Raw genomic sequence first — 17,689 nt, 5'->3', positions numbered from 1 at the left:
ACCGAGGAAAATAGCACCGCTCATTGCCTCTTGCTGTTAGTATTCCAGGTGCGCCCCGCCCCTCCTTAAGTCAGCCACGGGGGACGCGCGGGCATATGCACTCCGGGGCAAATGAGCGCGGAAGGGTGATGGTTAAAAGAAGTCAAGAAGGAGTAGGAGAAACAGCCAAAGAAAGACCATGCATGCAACAAGAGGGAAGCGTGGATGCCAAACTGGAATGATTTTAGCGAGGCTGCACATGAGGGATTGAATCATGATACAAACTGTGGATAAGAGCAGATTTCGTGGATGAGTTACATAAGAATTTGAATGACGTACAGTACAAAAAGAAAATACACAAAATATATTTACTGAGAAGTTAAGCCAAAATATGCGACCATAAAAACAAAGGGAAAATTATGTTCTTCGTACCGAGGTTTAGGGAAACACATCACCTAAAGTTCGACGTCCAGCGGTCACATTACCCTCTCATTAATTCAAAAAACGTCATTGCATCGAGTACCTGTTCTGGCCACGTAACTCAGGTAATCAAGTCGGCGCCTTCCTCCGCCCACTGCCAGGTAAGAAGCCGGCAAGTAATTAAGACTCGAATCAGGGTGCAACAAAGGCAGGTACAGCCCGGCAGCCTTCTACGTCGCTGACTGGCCTTGTCTTGCCTCGGCGTCCCCAAGGCGAGCAATGGTCTTGTGTGGCATGTGCAGCGTTGTCATGCTCTTGCCTTATTTTATCATATGTGTGGATGATCACTTTCTTATACCTTATGTTGACTGCAGCCACGCTTGTACCTTTATCCGCCACCTCGCCCTTTCCTCTGGCGATGCTTCTCTTACTGACCATTTTTTTTTTTTTTTTTTTTGTGCATATTTCTTTCATCGGTAGAGTTAAGCAGACAATGTAAAGCAGATCAAGTAAATATAACTTTCAGCAGATTAACCTTAGTACAATGGTCAGTTAATGAATGATCTTTCAAAAAGCCTGTAACACTGTGCTGTTTATTGAATCGAGTCTACAAAAAGTAAATAAGAGAGCCATCTTGTATAAAAGTAAAAATGCAAACCACTCAAAAAAAAGTTATATTTATATCTGAATTGAAACAAGTAGATTCACGTAACATAAAGAATGAAGAGTGAACGCCGTGATGTAAATAAGAAGTTGCGATACCCAACAAATATTTGTGTGCAGGAGTTAATAAAAGCTGCCTTAGTCCCTCATAAGGTGTGGAGGGATGCAGCGTGCGTGGCGATGAGGAGCTGGTGAGGGGTAGCAGGGAGGGAGCCTCGGGAGGATAGGAGAGGACTTCGGGATGATCTTGCGAGAGGTGAAGGACGGAGGGAAAGTGAAGGTGAAGAAACTGAGAAGTATATACTCTGTCTATTTAGCATGTTTTCATACAGGAAGGTATGTTTCGATAGCTGTTATTAATTTCCTAAGATATTCAGGCAAGTATAATATTTCTGCTTTCTCTGACACCTGATTTAAAAAACTTAGTGAGGTGCAGTGGTAAATATCTCTTTAGTTTTATTGTCTGAAAGATTAGTAAGAAATAAGGAGTACTTCCACCGCTTATCGAATGTGTTCTCAGGGACGTATTTTATGGGATGTGCTTTCGTATTCATTAAAACTAATCACGTCATTGAATGGCTGATTGAGTAAGTAAGGGAGGTACTTGCTAATGTATCTGAAAATATATGTGAACGCTCCCAGTGAATGTGAAGATAGTCTTAGTCAGTGGATATGTAATAAACGAGTCCCGAGTCCACGGCTAGTGTTCCCCAGTAGGTCGTATTGAACAGCACGAAGATGACAAACATGGTGATCTTGGAAGTCTTGATGTAAAACTGCAAATCGAGTTTGCTCCGGAACCTCGTCCATCGACCGAAAAGCTTCGTAGTTTTCTCAGCATTCTGATTCAAATTATCACCAGAAGACGGATACACCTTGACCTGCCGGGACACTGTCGACGACGGCGAGGTAATCCACGCTCCACCAGACAAAGTGATCTTGTCCCCGTAGTCAACGTGTAGGTCGATGATAGTGTGGAAAATTATAATGAAGAATATGATGATGATGCAGAAGAGAAGCCATATGTCCACCATTTTAAAATAGGAGGTTTTGGGTAACGATGCGGAGACTTGTGTGAAGAGTGTGGCCAGCACCAGGAGGGAGGTCAGAGCTGTCATCACCCGCACCTGTCCATGAGTGGGAGACAGGTCAGATTGGGTCATGTCAGGATCTTGTGGGAACTAATGTGGCATAGTTAGTGAAGCATTCCTCAATGAGCAGAGATTAATGTCAAGGTACTGATGCAATGCTTGATGATCTATGACTTGTAACTCTGTGTACTGACAGGGCGAGCATCTATCATTGAGTAGGAAACCATGTCAGGGATGAGTAGGAAATCATGTCAGGTTATTAGTGATAGGTTGAAGGATTTGTGAATGTTTGTGCCTTCAGGAGCGGCGGGTCACACTAGTGTGGCATGACGCCGGCAAAATAACTAAAGCGTATCGCGGGAAATGCAGCGAGGATAGCAGCTGTTCATTGTCACATTGATTATAACATGTTATGCTCCATCCTACCCCATCTGTATAATCATTTCTGCCACCTTCACATCTCAGACCTCCACCACCACCACCTTGCCACTATTACACTATTGCCTTTAACTACCATTATTACCACCACAACTACCACCACCTTTCCTACTAATATTACTATTACTACTACGCACTACTGCTACCATTGCTACAAGAAGTATTGCTACTACTACTACTACTACTACTACTACTACTACTACTACATCGCAACCACCACCACCAAAACAACAACAACAACAACAACAACAACAACAACAACAACAACAACAAAGAGAGCATGACCTCACCTCAAAAATGGATGGCCTGAAGAAGAGCGTTACGTAGCTGATGATGAGCAGTATGAGGGAAGGAATGTAGATGTTGAGCATGGCATACCCGTAGCGCCTGACCAGCTCCACCCGCACCTTGGACACGCTGTACTGCGACTGGTTATTGATGTGCAGGTCTATGACTCCTATCGCGTACTCCACCAGCAGTCGAGGACCCAGATACTCCACGAACGAGTCTGCGCAGGACAAGCAATGTGGGAGGGAGAATCCAATGTATTAGATTAGGTTAGGTTAACTTATTAAAGTTTTTTTTTTTTTTTTTTCATTTACTTTTTTCTATAAATAAGGAGCACTGGAGAAAGGAAGCAAAAGGAAAGTACAAAAAAAGTTCCATTGCGGTGCCAGACATCTAAGAGAACAGAACAACCAGATGGATTATCAAAAGATGGAGGATAAGTGCCTTGAGATTTCCCTCCTGAAAGTGTTCAAGTCATAGAAAATTAAGAATAAAGAAAGGGATGAGAGATTGAGAATACTAGCTAACTCTTGTATTAGAGTTATATAGAATGGGTTAAATTGTGAAGTGTTCGACTTTCGACAGTAAACTCTTGCATTAGAGAGGTGGACATAAGAGGTTGGATTGTAAATGGGTTTTTTTTTTATGTTGGGGCGGTGACTCGTTGACATTTTGTGTGATGTTATATTCAAGTGGATGTTTAAGCAGCTTATTTTCTTTTTCTTGTTTTCCTTTTTCGAGATTTGTTTCAGTTTGTGACTAAACTGACCAGTAGCATTGTAGATGAGGTATTCTGAGGACGCCGTGATGATCTGCAGGTGGATGTAGCAGTTCTGGATGTCGAAGGGGTAGAGGACCAGATCGAAGAAGCAGGTAAACACTGTGCTATACTTGCGCGTGGTGGAGATTGGGTTGGTGTCACCACGAAAGATACGAACTGTGGGAGAAGTTTTTGTATGGCTCCACATACTTGAAATTTTTCAATTTTTTTGCTGCAATAGCGATGAAAGGCCTAAAGAAATATAACTTTTATCACGCAGAATTTTATTCTATTATGCATTAAGATAGAGTAACTGAAAATTTTAGTTAAATGAATAAATACGAGGTAATTGCTTATGGTGAAAATGAATAGATTCTTTTTCGCCACGAACCCTTTTCACAGCTCATTGAATGAACAGTAACTGACACCACCTCATAATTTCTGCGTTTTTCTGGTAAGACAGCAAATAAAACGTGAAGCAGAAGGAGGAGCACTTAAGGACACTGGGCTAAATCGAGGTGACGAGGCGTGAGAGGAACACTGACCTTCGTACGGGTTAGAGAAGTCGAGGCGGTAGTGATCGTGGTCCTGCACGATGGTGGTCACCGAGTCTGCGTCCACCTCTGTGTGTTGGATGTCGTCTGTGTTGATGAAGCCGATGGTGGGGCGCCACAGGAGGTCCACCTGGTCTTGCGAAACTAGGGAATGAGAGAGAGAGAGAGAGAGAGAGAGAGAGAGAGAGAGAGAGAGAGAGAGAGACAGACAGACAGACAGACAGACAGACAGACAGACAGACAGACAGACAGACAGACAGACAGACAGACAGACAGATATGAATAAAAAAAATAAGCCTAATTAAGGTGTTATAAGATGTTCCTATCCAACTCAAATAGAAATTTGAAGCCTTTTATTTCATTAACTCAATATATTTTCAGTCATTTAATCTATACCACATATATGTTCCCTTACATTTCACTCTTTCTCTCGTTATCCTCCACGTTACTATGAATTTCTATCTATGTCCCTGTAAGCTTTCAATCACTTACCTGCTGCTTCCAATCCATCATCCACTCATTTCTACGTTTATTCGCTCCATCTGTCTCACATATTTCCATTCTTCATTCTTTTCATCTTATCATCCTCCTATACACTCAATGAAATCCTCATATCTTTATCTTTCAGCTCCTAACTACTTCCCTGCTGCTTTCTATCTTCACCACATCTCTAATATTTCACTATAATCACCATCAGGCTCCCCGCGTGGGATCTTACACTTCAGTTCCCTACCCCTGAAATTCCCATCTTCTATACACCTCGCTCATACACCTAACAGTAACTCAGCCTCTCGTTTTGTCAAACTTTCTCACTTGTGTTAAGGCGCGTAAGTTTCTTGAGGTTGTTGTAGGTGAGTCGGTTGTCGTGCCAGGAGATGCGGAGGTTGTAGCTGACGGAGAGAAGCATAGTGGTGGTGTCGATGTTGATAGTGTCCATAGAGACGTTGATAGAAAGAGGCAAGGCGAGATCGCTTCCTGCAAATGTGAAGTGAGAAATTATAATTGTAGAAGAGAAAGGAAAAAGGTTAAGGAGGCGGAGGAAATTGTAATGAGAGAGAGAGAGAGAGAGAGAGAGAGAGAGAGAGAGAGAGAGAGAGAGAGAGAGAGAGAGAGAGAGAATTGTAGAAGAGAAAGTAAAAAGAACAAGGAGGTGGAGGAAATTGTAATGAAAGAGAGAGAGAGAGAGAGAGAGAGAGAGAGAGAGAGAGAGAGAGAGAGAGAGAGAGAGAGAGAGAGTGTGTGTGGAAAAGACATAGATGTAGAAGAAAGAATTAAAGAAAACAAGAATAGAAAGAAAAATGAAGAATGTAGAGGGATGATATATGGATGAAAATCATAAGGATGCGTGTAATAAACAAAAAAAAAGAGTAAGAGGAAGAGAAAGGAAAGAAGAGAGAGAGAGAGAGAGAGAGAGAGAGAGAGAGAATAACACACGGATGGAATATAGAAGGAAGGGAAGAAAAGAGAGAGTAAAAGATAAAGGGAAAGAAAGAGAATGAAGAAAGATAAGAATGATGAAGATATACGAGCAGCAAAAGAAGCTGGAAAATGAGTCGAGGGATGAGATGATGATGATGATGATGATGATGAATGAGGAGAGAAAGTGTCTGGTGTAAGACGGACGACGAGAGATGTAAAGAGGATGTAAAGATGGAGGAGATGAAGAGAAGTGAGGAGGGTTGACGTGGTGACAGTAGGGAACTGACAGGCAAAACAAAGACTTCCTAGGTATAATCCTGCATAAAAACAAGCCCCGTAGCATCAGGTTGCGTTTAGGTTTGATTTATAGGCAAGATTTGAATTATCACAGGTACGAATTGACTCCGAGTCCGTAAATCACCGGCCTGTCACTGGGCAAGACTCGCTCCCCGGGACCTGCCTGGCCTGGGCGGCAGCTTGGACCTGTAGTCCGTCGGAAAATTGATGATATCACAGAAGCTCTCGTCAGTTTTGTCCTCACAGTCGAACTTAAGGTCACAGCGTTTTTGGAATGGGATACAGAAGCCGTCCGTGCAGGTGAACTCGTCTTTGGTACAGGAAGAGAGCGTCAGTATTCTGTCGCCCGGCGGGTCTTGACACACCTCTTCCTGTGGGGAGTACGCAAATGAAGATGGGTTCAGAGAGTAAGATAGAAGGTGGAAATGAACACTTCTTGTTACCCTTATAGCAAAGTCTTCCATGAGAAGTGAGACAAAAAGGAGTCTTGATATTGATTGTTTGTATATCAGTTTATTTATGCTCTGGTTCATGAAACAAAGGTGAAAAAGTAGCCTCTTTTCTGTTACCTGTGTAATAATGAATGAGGATCAGCCACTAATCATAATGGCAGCAACTCACCTTGGCTTCCCAGGTGAGTCTGCCAACGGGGAATTCATCGTTGTGTTCTGATCGCAGCACTGCCATGGTGACGTTGGTGATCGTGTTGTGCCACACCCACCCCTCACCCTCCACCGCCGCCACCTCGTATTCACCGTAACCGCGGAAGGCGAGCGGGTTTGGTATCAGGTCGAAATAGTACATCCTCTGGAGAAGCACAAATAAAGTTTAGTGTCTTATTTAAAGGGGAATATCTGGTAATGATAGGATAACTGCGCACAAGGTCATGGGTGATGTGATTTAGTAGTATGTCCTGAACTTCTGACACTTCAGTAACCTGGAATTAGAAGAGATTAAGAAGTGTCTGTTTTTAACCTTGGAGGCGACGGTCAAGTTTTTTTTTTTTTTTTTTTTTTTTTGTGTATTGGTAACTTTTTTCCTGTGCTCTTAACACACACACACACACACACACACACACACACACACACACACACACACACACACACACACACACACACACACACACACACACACACCGCGTAGTGTAGTGGTTAACACGCTCGACTCACAATTGAGAGGGCCAGGTTCGAGTTCCGGTAAGCGGCGAGGCAAATGGGCAAGCTTCTTAATGTGTGGCCCCTGTTCACCTAGCAGTAAGTAAATAGGTACGGGATGTAACTCGAGGGGTTGTGGCCTCGCTTTCCCGGTGTGTGGAGTGTGATGTGGTCTCAGTCCTACCCGAAGATCGGTCTATGAGCTCTGAGCTCGCTCCGTAATGGGGAAGACTGGCTGGGTGACCAGCAGACGACCGAGGTGAATTACACACACACACACACACACACACACACACACACACACACACACACACACACACACACACACACACACACACACACACACACACACTCTCTCTCTCTCTCTCTCTCTCTCTCTCTCTCTCTCTCTCTCTCTCTCTCTCTCTCTCTCTCTCTCTCTTTCAATGAATAATTTTAAATAGTGTACTTCGATTACCAGAAGTTGGATTTGTTCAAATATGATAAAAAAAAATGTATGACAACTATTTGTAGCAAGAGATTAAACATTAGCTCATGTATTTCCGAATGTTGACAAATTATTGTAGCAAGATGTATTGATATTTATTTCAGAGTTTTCTATTAAGATGATTCAAATACGTAATATTAATTTAGACTTCATAATCAAATATGTGAATTTACAAAGATAAATTATTATTATTTTTTTTTAGATAAGAGTTTATTGTCTCTGGCACTAAAATAATGGCGGGTTTTTATACGACCTTGCCAGTGTGAACAGGATAAAAGTTAGGCAGATTTGCCGATGAGTAGTTTAATTTGCTGGATATTTCTACGGATTAATTATTTGTTCAGCGTGAAATTTAATGCTTCAAAATAATTTGAATTAAGAAAATACATCATATACGAATTCTATTCATAATTTACAGCATGAAACAGTTCACATAGGCTTAGTATTCCGACGATTCACTGCTAATATCACATAAACATTATTCATCTTTGGCACAACGACGTCCTGCCCTGGAACTGAACATCACGTGGCGCATCCCAGTGATTCCTTCTGTATCCTTTACCTCACCTCATGCGCTGCCTTTCCAATCGCACTCTTCCTCTTTTTATTTCATTTTATTGAAATCAATCCACATTAGGCCACAGTTGAATCCGTTAAGGTTAGGTTTCCATTTTCCGAAGCATCACATTACTGTCAAGATACATTAGGATAACCTCCGCTCTCTTTGCACAAAGCACACAACTCCTAATTTCACCACATCAGTGAATTTCTATATTACACACCTGTGTCGCGATGCCGTGTCATTTCAATATATAAATTGCAAAGAAAACAAAGCTCACGGCGCCATCGGTGTGACGCGCTGACTGTATCTTTTAAGTGAGTAAGTTTTGTTCAGGTAACTCGACACGCCATTTGCGGCTACCTGTCCACCTGCCCGTCCTCCCCCACCCTCCCTTTACCACACAAACCCTTGCCGTGAACACTGGATCTGGCTTGTTTCAGTTAATATAGATTCGCTAAAAATACACACGCACACACACACACACACACACACACACACACACACACACACACACACACACACACACACACACACACACACACACACACACACACACACACACACACACGGAAGGTCAGGCTAATATCAACTACAGTGTGCAGGGATAATGGAAGATGAACAGCGATAGTGATGATGATGGTCTTCAGGTGGCAGGCAGGTGATGGTGTAATGGTGATGCGTAATGGTGGTGGCTGCTGGACTGTTGATGCGGTTACTCGTGGACTGGGTAAAGGTGGTATTAGGTAAAGAGTTTCTATTTTAGTGGATGATGGTGGTGATGTAATGCGTGGAGGAGAAACGAAGGAGGTTATTTTAAGATGGCAGCTCCTGGGGCGGTGGATATAAGGGATTGTGGTGAGTGGGAGATACGTCCTTAGGTAGATCAGATTATGAGTTACTTGTTGGTGAATGATGATGATGGGGTGAGGGTTGTGCCGGGCTGGATGGATGGTGTGGTGGGTGGTAGGGTGGATGGTCGCTTCTCGCCTATCCTCACCTCCTCTTCCTCGCAGATGCCTCGCAGAGTCCATGTGGTGCCGCTCTGGGTGTGGCAGGCGGAGCAGCTGTGTTTTTCGCAGCTCGTATCCTCGAGTCCCTTGATATGCAGTCGTAGGCAATTCTGATACTTGTCCCCATCCGGATTGTGGGCCCGAAAGAAGATTTCGCTCTGAAAGGAAAGATTAGAGTGTAGTAAGAGTATATATAAAGAAAGCGCAAATATTATCAAAGAAGGCAGTAATTCGCCATAAAAGGAGAAGGTTTGTTATGGAACATCTTTTATTGGATGTATAATGGTACGTGGAAGGAATGTTGAGTATCTACTACTGACACTTTTTATAAGAACCATTCAATAAGATTATGCACAAAGAAAGAGCCTTACGGTGCCGATACAGTCATCAAATTAAGAAGAGATTTCTAAATAATAGCAAGCACCGTCGATCATTACATTCATAACCCTTGAACTTATATAACTAAAGAAGCAATATTGTGGTTAGAGCTTTTTAATTAAAGATAATAGAATTTACTTATATTCATAAAAACATGACCGATAATTTTGGAATTTGCACAGATTAATTAACCTGTGAAGGACCAGCCAGAGCACGTATATACTGCACGCAACTCCTTTCCACTCGAAATTAAAACCTCGTGCTAAAAATGCAATTGCTTGAATGACAATGAAAAACACCGGCTAGCGGTCTGCGGCCTTATGCTCAGTTCATGGGTGTAAAGACTAAAGATCTGAGGAACTGCCTCTCTCACAGATAAGACATGGACCATAAAATAAGACTAATGGAAGACTTGGTTAGTGTAAGGAAGAAGGAAGAGGAAGAAGGCGGTAGAAGATGAGAATTGGAGAAATATAATTAGAGATTATTAAATACCATGCGTGTAAAGGTTGCCAAAAAAAGGCTGGGACACAAGGCGATGAGACTGATGCGCTGGATGAAAAATGAGTCACAAGGATGCCTCACCTACTACCAGAATAACTTAGAAAGAAAATATCAACGGTCGGTGCCTTTCGTGTCCTGAGCCGAGATGTAGATAATTAGAACTGAATTGTGTTTTAGGCGAGTCCAGTCAGACAGGTTAGGTCGGCTTACCGTGTTGTGGGCGGCGCCGGTAAATGGGTTGCTCCACACGCCCTCCTGCGCCACATCCGTCACCCCCGCCCACTGTCGGTCACAACCTGACGGAAGGGGACAGAAGGTCAATGGAGACTTTACTCTTTATCTTAATTCTTGCTTTCAGTTTGCGGTTAAAAGTCATTCTGTTTTTGTTTGGATATTGAGAACTGACCCTTTTTCACTTGTATTATTCCTCTTTCTTTGTCATTGTATTGATTCTCCTCTGTTTTATAAGAGATGTAAGGCTGTGGAGGTTTGGGCGTGTCAATAGGAGAGACAAGGAGTTTTATGTTTATTTCTGTTTCCTTTGCTATTGTTCTTTTCCCTCCTCCTCCTCCTCCTCTTCCTCCTCTTCCTCTTCCTCTTCCTCTTCCTCTTCCTCTTCCTCTTCCTCTTCCTCCTCCTCCTCCTCCTCCTCCTCCTCCTCCTCCCGCTCATTGTTCTCCTTGTATCCTCTAAGGTCATGGTATGCCTTTTTTGCATCAACAAGTAATCCATATTCTGTATCTGAAGTCAGTCATGAATCGATATTCTTTCCTATGTTCTTCCATTTTTATATTCTTTGTTTTGCTGTTATCTTTTAATTTCTTTTTTTTTTTCATATCGACAATCAATTCACTTTCTGTACTGTGACCGTCTTGAATCAATATTTATTCAGTGTCACATTCCATCCTTAGCTGTTTTTATTTATTCATTTACTAGTTTGGATTTTCTTCCATTTATCTATTTCATTATTTTTTATTAATCGATCTGTCCTATTTCCTTCCTCTTTTGAAATTCTGGATTCCTCCGCCTTGCATACATTACTGTTCCTTTCCGCTGCCCTGCCTCTCACCTTCCACGCCTTCGAAGTGTTGGAGTTCCTGAATAAGCTGCGAGCGGTCACCTGGTACCGCTATCGTTCCGCCCAGGCCGCGACATAGCCCCACCGCGTCTGGGAACTTGAGAAGTGGCAGCGGCACCATCACCATACCACCCACCATCGATCCGCACAGCTTCTGGAGTGGTATTTCCTGCAGGAACGAATGAGACGAAGAGTGGTTATGTATGCCATGCCGCTGTGACCTTGTCTGTAACCTGTGTGCCTACTCGTCTCTCTCTCTCTCTCTCTCTCTCTCTCTCTCTCTCTCTCTCTCTCTCTCTCTCTCTCTCTCTCTCTCTCTCTCTCTCCAGTAATATATCCTCATCTAGCGCTTCACCTTTCATCCACCCACGAAACATCAGTCTGCTTCACTCACCTCCTCGTCCACTTCGTAAAGCAGCCACTCCCTGGACCAGGCGATGACATCACCCTCCAGGTTGTCCTCGCACCGAGCCACACGTGCAATCTCGTCGTCGGAGAGGATTCGGCTCCAAGCATTCACTTGGCTTACCTTTCCGCTCAGGGAGTACGGTGTCTATGTGTGCATGAGAGAGAGAGAGAGAGAGAGAGAGAGAGAGAGAGAGAGAGAGAGAGAGAGAGAGAGAGAGAGAGAGAGAGAGAGAGAGAGAGAGAGAGAGGCGGAATTGATAAACTGCATATTTATATTATACAGTCTTTTACCTTTTCGCTTTTCAATTGGAAAACTTTATCCTTAGTTGTGTTTTTTTCTTTTTTTCTAGTCATCGATGCTCGGGATAACTCTCTCACATATAGAATAACGGAAAGAAAAATTGTTAGTTTATTATGATATTAATTTCATGAAAAATAAATTAAATATATATTTGAGTGTTTTTATATTTGTTGAAAAAAAAGCTTTATACTTATTCATCTCATTCATGGATAAAAACATGCTTGTGTTGATATCGTTTGCTGCTGTATTAAAAATGTTTTATTTTCTTCATTATGCCTCAAATTATTAGAATATTTATACAAATTTCCTAAGATTATTCAGTATCATCCCCGAACCACAAGTGCATCATACGTCTGTTTTGTGAACCTTAACTGATTGCCTCTCTCAGAGCATGAAAATATGTCTTCAACTCCGTGCCTCTTTGTCCCTGGTCTTGTACATGTTTTCCATGGATATTCTTTCCTTCCCCACACCTTTGCCACGTACATACATCTGCAATCCTTGTTTCGTTCCATACACTTCATCCTCCGAAACGGCATCCTCCTCTTTCACGATCCTCTCCTTCCTTGTCCCTTCTCATCTCACCTTCCTTGTTCAGCTCTGTTTCCTCTGTTCCTCTCCTGATATATCCATTTCACCTCCTGCCCTTTCCCGTCACTCCCTGCTGGTCCTCCATACTCCAGCCTGCTTCTCCTTACCCCTTACCCCTTCCCCTTCACTCCCTCTCCCAACTACTTCCCTCGGCCCTTCCCTTCCTTTACCTTGAACTCGTCCTGGCCCATGATCACGTTTCGGAGGTGAGGGTCTGGGAGGAAGGACACACTCTCCCGCACTAGCAGACTCCCGTCCAAATACGCGCGCCCCTCCCCGCCCGTCACGTCTCGGACCTGAAGATGAACAGGTTAAGGAGAGACAGCCCGATAAGGGAGACCGGGAGGGAAAGAGTAGGTTTTGTGTAGATACTGTGTTTCTTTTGTGCGAGCGAGGCATTTGAGTTAGGTGTGTTTGTAGGATGATGGACGGTGATATAATACGTGTTGGCAGTGTTAGGTGTACTAAAGAATAGGTAAGAGTGGTAACTACGTGATTTTCTCTGAATTACTGGTGCTGTGTGGTTAAGAATCTTTACCAATTGTAGAAGAAAGAAGAATTATTTTAAATCCGATTGAAGAGTGGGAAATTACTACATAGCTAATAAATTGATGGTAATGTTAATGATGAATAATAGTAATAGAATAATAATGATAATAGTAATAATAACAGTGATAATAATGATAATGATAACAATTATAATAATATTATTGATAGCAATAATGATAAATAGTAAAAATAATAATAATAATAATAATAATAATAATGATAATAATATTATTATTAAGAAGAAGAAGAAGAAGAATAGTAATAATCATAATCATCACTTCATCATCATCATAATAATAATAATGATAATAATAATAATAATAATAATAATAATAATAATAATAATAATAATGATAATAGTAATGGTAATAATAATACCAATAATAACAATTATAACAATGATAATAATAATGATCATAACAATAATGATAATAATAATAATAGTAATAATAATAATAATTATTATTATTATAATTATAGAAATAATAATAATATCGTTATTATTATTATCATTATTATTAGTAGTAGTAGTACTAGTAGTAGTAGTAGAAGTAGTAGTAGTAGTAGTAGTAGTAGTAGTAGTAGTAGTAGTAGTAATAGCAGTAGTAGTAGTAGCAGTAGAAGAAGTAGCAGCACTAGTATAGTCCGTCTACTCTAAAATGGTTCTGGTCTGGGTCTGAATTGTGTCCCGGGGAATGCGTGGTTGTCACATCTTGAGGAAAATCGTAAGCTGCCCTTGTGATAAGTGTGATCAACAGGAAACAAGTATTATTCACGTAAAATCAATTATATCATCAATAAGCTGCAATATGTTTGGAACCCAGGAGCCAGAAGACAGAATACAATAGTAGTAGTAGTAGTAGTAGTAGTAGTAGTAGTAGTAGTTGTTGTAGTAGTAGTAGTAGTAGTTGTTGTAGTAGTAGTAGTAGGAGTAGTAGTAGTTGTTGTAGTAATGATAATGAAACAATAATTTTATCGATGATAAAAACAGCAAGAAATGTATAAATAAAGAAACCAGTAACCAATGAATTAAATGAATACGTCTGAGAAACACGATTAATAGTAAAAGAAAAGTGAATGTGGTGAGTGTGTTTATAAATGGCCGGGCAAGACTAATGATGCTAAGTGTGTGTTCATGCATGTAAGCGTTGTGATCATCGCTGTTATCGCCCAGCGCTCACCTGGCAGTAGTGGTACCACTTGTTGGTGGCCAGATTGGCGGGCAGTGGGTAGAAGCGGCCGTACCCACCGTACTTGGTGCGTATCTTCTCGAAGTACACCTCGAAGGAGATTGCTGAGTGGCGGAGAGAGGCATAGGAGGCACGCTGAGGCTGCGGCTCGTTACTCTTTTAAAATGTCACCTGTCGATACTTGGACTGTAAGGCTTTCTCATGTTTTCGCGACACATTTATGTAAATTCAAACAAAATGTATTAAATAGATGTGTGAGGCGCGGGAGATAGGGTGGAATATGCCGTGCCGAACACCGCCTTGGTAAACTGCGCTTTGTGTTTACAGGTTTGCCTGCCAGGAGCGACAAGTTATGTGATCGGCTGAGGATACTTTGTTAAAATAAAATTTAGGATATAAGTTGAAGTTTTTATGGGCTTCAAATTGTTGACTCTTAGAGGAAGCAATGAAGAGAGATTTGAAATTCCTAATCAAGCTGTCGCTCAGGTGATCCTGTTGATCACATCGATCTTTATAGCAGTTAATGTGTAACTAATCCCTATCGCTGCCTGCTCATATTGGGACAGGTGCATACTTGAGCTGGGAATATACCGCCATTACCATCGTATAGTAAGATAGTGTGTTCAACATATGACTGCTATTGGTGCATATACGAACATCTGTTATAGCAAGGTCGCGGTCGTTACTTCAGGGTGCAGCAGCTTAATCAAGAGTGTGTGCTAGTGTGGTACCGATCAGGCGGCGATGAGGAGATGAAGAGGTTATTTTGTTATGATAAGTTTATATACGCCATAGTTTGAAACGTGTTCATAATCTGCTGACCTCACTGAATTACTGGTTCCCTGAAGTTCTTTAGCAAGCTATCTCAAAACACTGTCTAAATATAGATGGAAACCGACTTGGAAATAATATTTTCCCAAAACCGAATATTTGCGTGAAGAAGATGACGAATTTGACTTGTGCAAACGCGCAGTGAATAAGGCAGTCTCCTTCTGGCCCAGTAGTGTCATAAAAGCTAAATTGCTCCACGCACTGTTACGTGAGGAAACACGTTATGGAAATTGAATCTCATTATTGTGGTAAAATCATCCTATAAATCAAGTTAAAAGGATCTAATTTGGAATGTCTTTAGACTAATGTTATTCAGCCAAAGGCAGTGCAACTCAGTTCACTAAGAAGGCTCAACCCAACCCGATATACCATGTAGTGTGCAGGACACAATCCCCAATACTATAGGTCAGGCATCTTACGGTCCTCATCGGGATCGGTGGTAGGCAGCAGGTAGAGCACGGCGGTCAGCAGACGAAACACCCAGATGTTGAAGCGCAGGCAGACCGTGTAGTCCCCTGGTAGTCTCACCACGTCTTTGTAGCTGGCCCAGGTGGTGGCACGTTGCCGGCCGTCCCCGTTGAAGGTCAGCACCCGTACCCCGGCACCTCCTTTGCGTGACATTGACCCTTCCGCCGCTCCATCCCTTGGCACACCACTGTCCTGGCCTATATGACAACGGCATCAGTGTATATGTATGGTGTGTATGGCATGTGTTGTGGTGAAGACAGCATGTGTGTTAGGACAATATTCAGAAACACTTCTGCACCGCTCTTTCACCTTCTTCAAAAGCCACTAGTTGAAGTGGCATAGTTTTTTAAGGATGCTTTTACAGCTGTACTGATATATTAACAAGATTTCTTTACAATAGCATGAGAAACACTCTTGAGAACACAGCACATCTCCGTGGCCTTGGAAAATAATCGTGATATGAGAGCAAAATGTATCTGAACACGGGTCTCAATTGCTATGGGTTGTGATGCAGCGTGGTATTGAGTTACCTTGAGAGATAAATGTTTTTTTGATAATAAAGTTACATTTTCTTGTTTATTCTATTCAATTTTATTTTATTGATTTTTTTTTTTTTTTTCTTGATAAAGAACAGGTTCGAACGTTATTATTTTGCTCCATCGCTGTGCCCCTCACGCCCATTCAGGCCGTGTTCAAGACCGAGTTGATAACTGTTTTAGGGACGCCATGATGCCATTCATACAAATTTATTCATATGTTACGGGCTGACAATCAGACATTCTTGCACTTGAACCAGCAAATTTTGCTTTTTTTATACAATTTATTTGCTAATACACAAAACTCTCGAAGAAAAACAATCCATATAGCTTTTTCTTTTGTTAATAATCTACTAATTTGAAAGATATATGTCCTATAATCGCACTGCACTGTAACAATATGTAAAATGGTACAATGTGATGATGGCGTCCCAAAGTTTAGAAAGTTTAATAAAACTACACCGTAAAATTTTTAAGAAATTCAAAATTATCTTTCGAAATCTCTATAAGATTCTGCAATCTTTAACTTACTTTGCTATTAGAACTTGTTTATTTGTCTTATTTTGCGATATGCTCAAAATATGAGAAAAAAAAACTGACTGGCCTATTTTCTCCATCAGAGCGGTGCCGTGGTGAAGGCCACCTTGGACAAAAATGTACTTTAATTTCCTTATGAGTCTCATTAGATACTCTCATTCAATTTAAGTATTTCCTCAGTCGGCCACCACCATTTCATTTCCTGTCATAACTGCTCGGCATGCAGCAGGACAACGGGACTGATGAAAATGAACGATGACACTTATGTACTGGCATCATTGTACTGTACATAGCACGTATGCATCGGCGTTTATGCATGTACGCTCTAAACAGGATTCACACATACACAAGCACACCAAACACACACACACACACACACACACACACACACACACACACACACACACACACACACACACACACACACACACACACACACACACACACACACACACATATATATATATATATATATATATATATATATATATATATATATATATATATATATATATATATATGACACACATACACACACTTACTTTCCTGAGATGTCGTAGTGCCGGGTGTTAAGATCAAGAACAGCAGAGTGACAGCCATTACACGTCCTCGACACATCCTGGCAGAAAATCACCGTGTCACGAGCGTCACGTTGTGTAGAATAAACAAGTTTCTTTTAAATTATTTAGAATTCACAAAAAATGAAAAATTGTCTGAATATCAATATATCTAATTGAAACGTAGTAGTGCTAATTAGTATTTTGGTTAAATGATGCCGGTCAACACGAATAAAGGAGCAACTTAAACTACATGATGTATTTGCATTTTTCGAGTCCTGAAAGTTTAGATTAAAAGCAATATTTTCACCACAACAGTACAGCACAAACAATTCTTATAAAATGTTTATCTTATTTACTGAAATGATGGTTTCGTAAATATACCTCATAAACAACAAACACTCTACCATTCTTGGTGCTTTTTGTGATCACACGTGGTAAACAACGCACACAGCACCCTGATACAAGGCAGAGCCTGTCACATGTCCTCCAGCTTGCTCATACCAAGCCTTACCTGAGTCCGTGAGTTGGCAAGGTTTGTAGGTAACTGTGAGTGCTGACAAGGGGCGGTGCGCCACATCGCATGGTACGGCTGTCTATTAATTCATCATCATGCCTGTCTTGCCAGTTGACGATGAT

The 17,689-nt window shown here is 41.5% G+C and overlaps 1 protein-coding gene across 1 annotated transcript; it reads right to left on the bottom strand.

Moving 5' to 3' along the window:
* Nucleotides 1-981: 981 nt before the first annotated feature.
* LOC123516112 lies at nucleotides 982-17,087 on the bottom strand. Its single transcript, XM_045275218.1, has 15 exons — nucleotides 17,036-17,087; nucleotides 15,372-15,617; nucleotides 14,113-14,225; nucleotides 12,553-12,678; nucleotides 11,477-11,635; nucleotides 11,074-11,251; nucleotides 10,215-10,300; nucleotides 9,110-9,280; nucleotides 6,531-6,716; nucleotides 6,069-6,280; nucleotides 5,007-5,164; nucleotides 4,185-4,337; nucleotides 3,649-3,816; nucleotides 2,882-3,099; nucleotides 982-2,189 (listed from the first exon to the last, which is right to left on the bottom strand). Exons 2-15 carry the CDS (start codon nucleotides 15,571-15,573, stop codon nucleotides 1,722-1,724), a joined length of 2,598 nt encoding a protein of 865 aa, XP_045131153.1. The 5' UTR covers nucleotides 15,574-15,617; nucleotides 17,036-17,087; the 3' UTR covers nucleotides 982-1,721.
* Nucleotides 17,088-17,689: the final 602 nt, after the last annotated feature.

This window comes from Portunus trituberculatus, chromosome 40, assembly GCF_017591435.1.
Source record: "Portunus trituberculatus isolate SZX2019 chromosome 40, ASM1759143v1, whole genome shotgun sequence".
Taxonomy (NCBI): domain Eukaryota; kingdom Metazoa; phylum Arthropoda; class Malacostraca; order Decapoda; family Portunidae; genus Portunus; species Portunus trituberculatus.
The sequence above is the reverse complement of the archived record's forward strand: the minus strand, read 5'-3'. Positions and strand labels throughout refer to the sequence as shown.